Here is a 2379-nt window from a genome sequence, read left to right as displayed (position 1 = left end):
GGCGGGCGGGCGGGCAGGCGCCGGGGCAAACGGCGCAGCAGGGCGAGAAGGGAGGGGGAGAAGGGGAGTGCCGATCTGGCCCGGGCGCCCAGAGCCCCGCAGGCGGGCCGGAAAAATGTGCCGGGGCCTGTCTGCGCACGCCCGGGCGGGGGCACGACGCGACGGGGGGGGGGGGCGAGCGACAACGTTGCCCAAGGCGCGGGGGGTGGCCTCGCGCGGGGTGATCCTCCAGCGGGGAGGGAGGGTGCCGCGCCGCAGCGTGGGGCGGGGCGCCTCTCCTTCGGGGGCGGCGTACGCGTGTGCGTGCCCTGGACGCAGGTGTGTTAATTCCCCCCTGCGCCGGGCAAGTGACCGCCCGGGCCCCCCGGCCCCAGCCCTGGGAGGGGGGGGGGGCCGGAACAGCACCGAGGGGCGGGCTGGGGGCACGCAGGCGACCGGGGCGCGCGCGCGCCCGAGAGTCCATGAACCCCCAACAGATCCCGACGGTGGCCGGAGCCCCTCGGGGGTCGGATGGCGGGGCAACTGCCGACCTGGCGCCGACATGCCGGCGCACCGGCGGCCCTGACATTCCTGCCGAGGGGCGATCTGGCGCCGGGCGCGGGGAGGACGCCGGTCGCTCCCCCCCCCCCCCCCCCCCCCCCGGTCCCCGGGCAAGAAGAGGTGGCTGGCTCCGGTCGGGGGGGATCGTCGCGCGATGCTCCGGCATACCCCGCCTCCCTCTCCTCCCCTGCTGCCCTCTCTCCCTCTCTCTCACACACACACACACGCGCGCGCGCGAGCTCCCTTGCCCTCCAGTGCTCGCCCTGCCCCGCCCCGCTCTGCCTGCCTGCCTCGGCGGCTGTCTTGTCTAGGCGTCCCTCTCGGCGCGCCTGCCCGCCTGCCCCCGGCCCCGTGCGCCTGCATGTCCGGAAGGGAGCCCGCCGCGCGGCGTGCGCGCAATGTGTCCCCCCTGCTGTGGGTGGCGCAGGCCCTCGACCAACGCCGGTGGCTGCTGCCGGTGATTGGCCTCGTCCTGCGGCTGGGCCTGGTTGGTGCGTCTGAGCACCCGCACACACACACACACATACATGCACGCACGCACGCACATGCAATTCCACTGCCCGATGGGGCCGGCAGCCCTAGCCATGTCGCCCGGAACTGACGCCCTCCGCCGGGGCCCGGCTCGGTGTCTGCCCTCTTTGGGCGGGTTTCGCCTGTGCCTGCCTGAACACGATGGCCAGCCTACGGTGAGTGGCAGGACCGCACCATGGCCGTCCGGTTCACGGACATCGACTACCATGTTTTCACGGACGCCGCGCAGTTTGTGGCCGCCGGCGAGTCGCCCTACCAGCGGTGCGTGTGTCCTTGGCCCCGCTGCGAGGGGCGTGGTGAGGGGGGCCAGTCGGGGCCCCATGTGTGCCCAGTGTCGCTGACCGGCTGCCCCGACATTGGCCAGGCTCACGTATCGCTATACGCCGCTGCTGGCCTGGCTGCTGCTGGTCAATCCCCTGACCGGGTCCTTCCTGCCGGGGAAGGTGCTCTTTTCGCTGGTGGACCTGGCGGCCGGGGTGCTGCTCGGGCGGCTGCTGCTGGCCCGGCGCTCGGCCCTGGTCGGCCCCAACGCCGCCAAGAGTGCGTGCACGTGTATGCCCTCCCTGGCCTCCTTTGCTTCTTTTCTTTTTGCCCGGGCGTCCCCGTCCGGGCGGGGGGTTGCTCCTTCCCCCGGCTCTGCCCCTTCCCCCGGCTCTGCCCCTTCCCCCGGCCCTGCCCCTTCCCCCACCCCCAGGGCGGCGTGTGATGGCTGCTGACGCGATCGCGATCTGCCGCCCCTCGGCCCCGTGCCCCCGGCCGCTGGACACAGCCCGCGCCGACCGGGAACTCCTGCTCGAGTACCTGTGTAACTGCCTGTGGATGGTCAATCCATTCACCATGACCATCACGGCGCGCGGCAACTCCGAGGCCATCACGGCCCTGCTGCTGGTGGGGTGCCTGTACCTGCTGGCGCGGCGACGCGTGGCCCTGGCCGCCATGGTGTTCGGCCTGCTGGTGCACTTCCGCACCTACCCCATCATCTATGCCATCCCGCTGGCCCTGTCCATCGAGGTGGCCGGGCCTGTGGTCTCGGCCAGCGGGGGCCGGCTCGCGCGCGCCATCCGCTTCTGCCTGGCGCGCGAGCGCCTGCTCTTCGCGGCCATCTCGGCCGGCACCTTCCTGGCTCTGACGGGCTTCTTCTATCGACTGTACGTGCGCTGCTGCCCCGTTCGAGGCCGGGTGTGCTGGGTGTCTCTCCGGCGGAAGGGTGCTTTGCTGGGGGGTGTTTTTCTCTCTTTTTTCTCTTTCTCTCTCCCTCTCTCTCCCTCTCTCTCCCTCCCTCTCTCTCCCTCTCTCCCTCTCTCTCCC

At 72.3% G+C, this 2379-nt stretch overlaps 1 protein-coding gene across 1 annotated transcript in view; it reads left to right on the top strand.

Annotated features, from left to right (window-relative positions):
- Positions 1-755: 755 nt before the first annotated feature.
- The window catches only part of H696_05965 (hypothetical protein), a 6137-nt gene continuing 4513 nt past the window's right edge, over positions 756-2379 (top strand). The window contains exons 1-4 of the mRNA XM_009499733.1: positions 756-1031; positions 1221-1332; positions 1436-1611; positions 1841-2219. Coding sequence (XP_009498008.1) covers positions 902-1031; positions 1221-1332; positions 1436-1611; positions 1841-2219 — 797 coding nt within the window. The 5' untranslated portion in view covers positions 756-901. The remainder of the gene's footprint in view (positions 1032-1220; positions 1333-1435; positions 1612-1840; positions 2220-2379) is intronic.

Source organism: Fonticula alba (genome assembly GCF_000388065.1).
Source record: "Fonticula alba strain ATCC 38817 unplaced genomic scaffold supercont2.16, whole genome shotgun sequence".
Lineage (NCBI taxonomy): Eukaryota > Rotosphaerida > Fonticulaceae > Fonticula > Fonticula alba.
The sequence above is the reverse complement of the archived record's forward strand: the minus strand, read 5'-3'. Positions and strand labels throughout refer to the sequence as shown.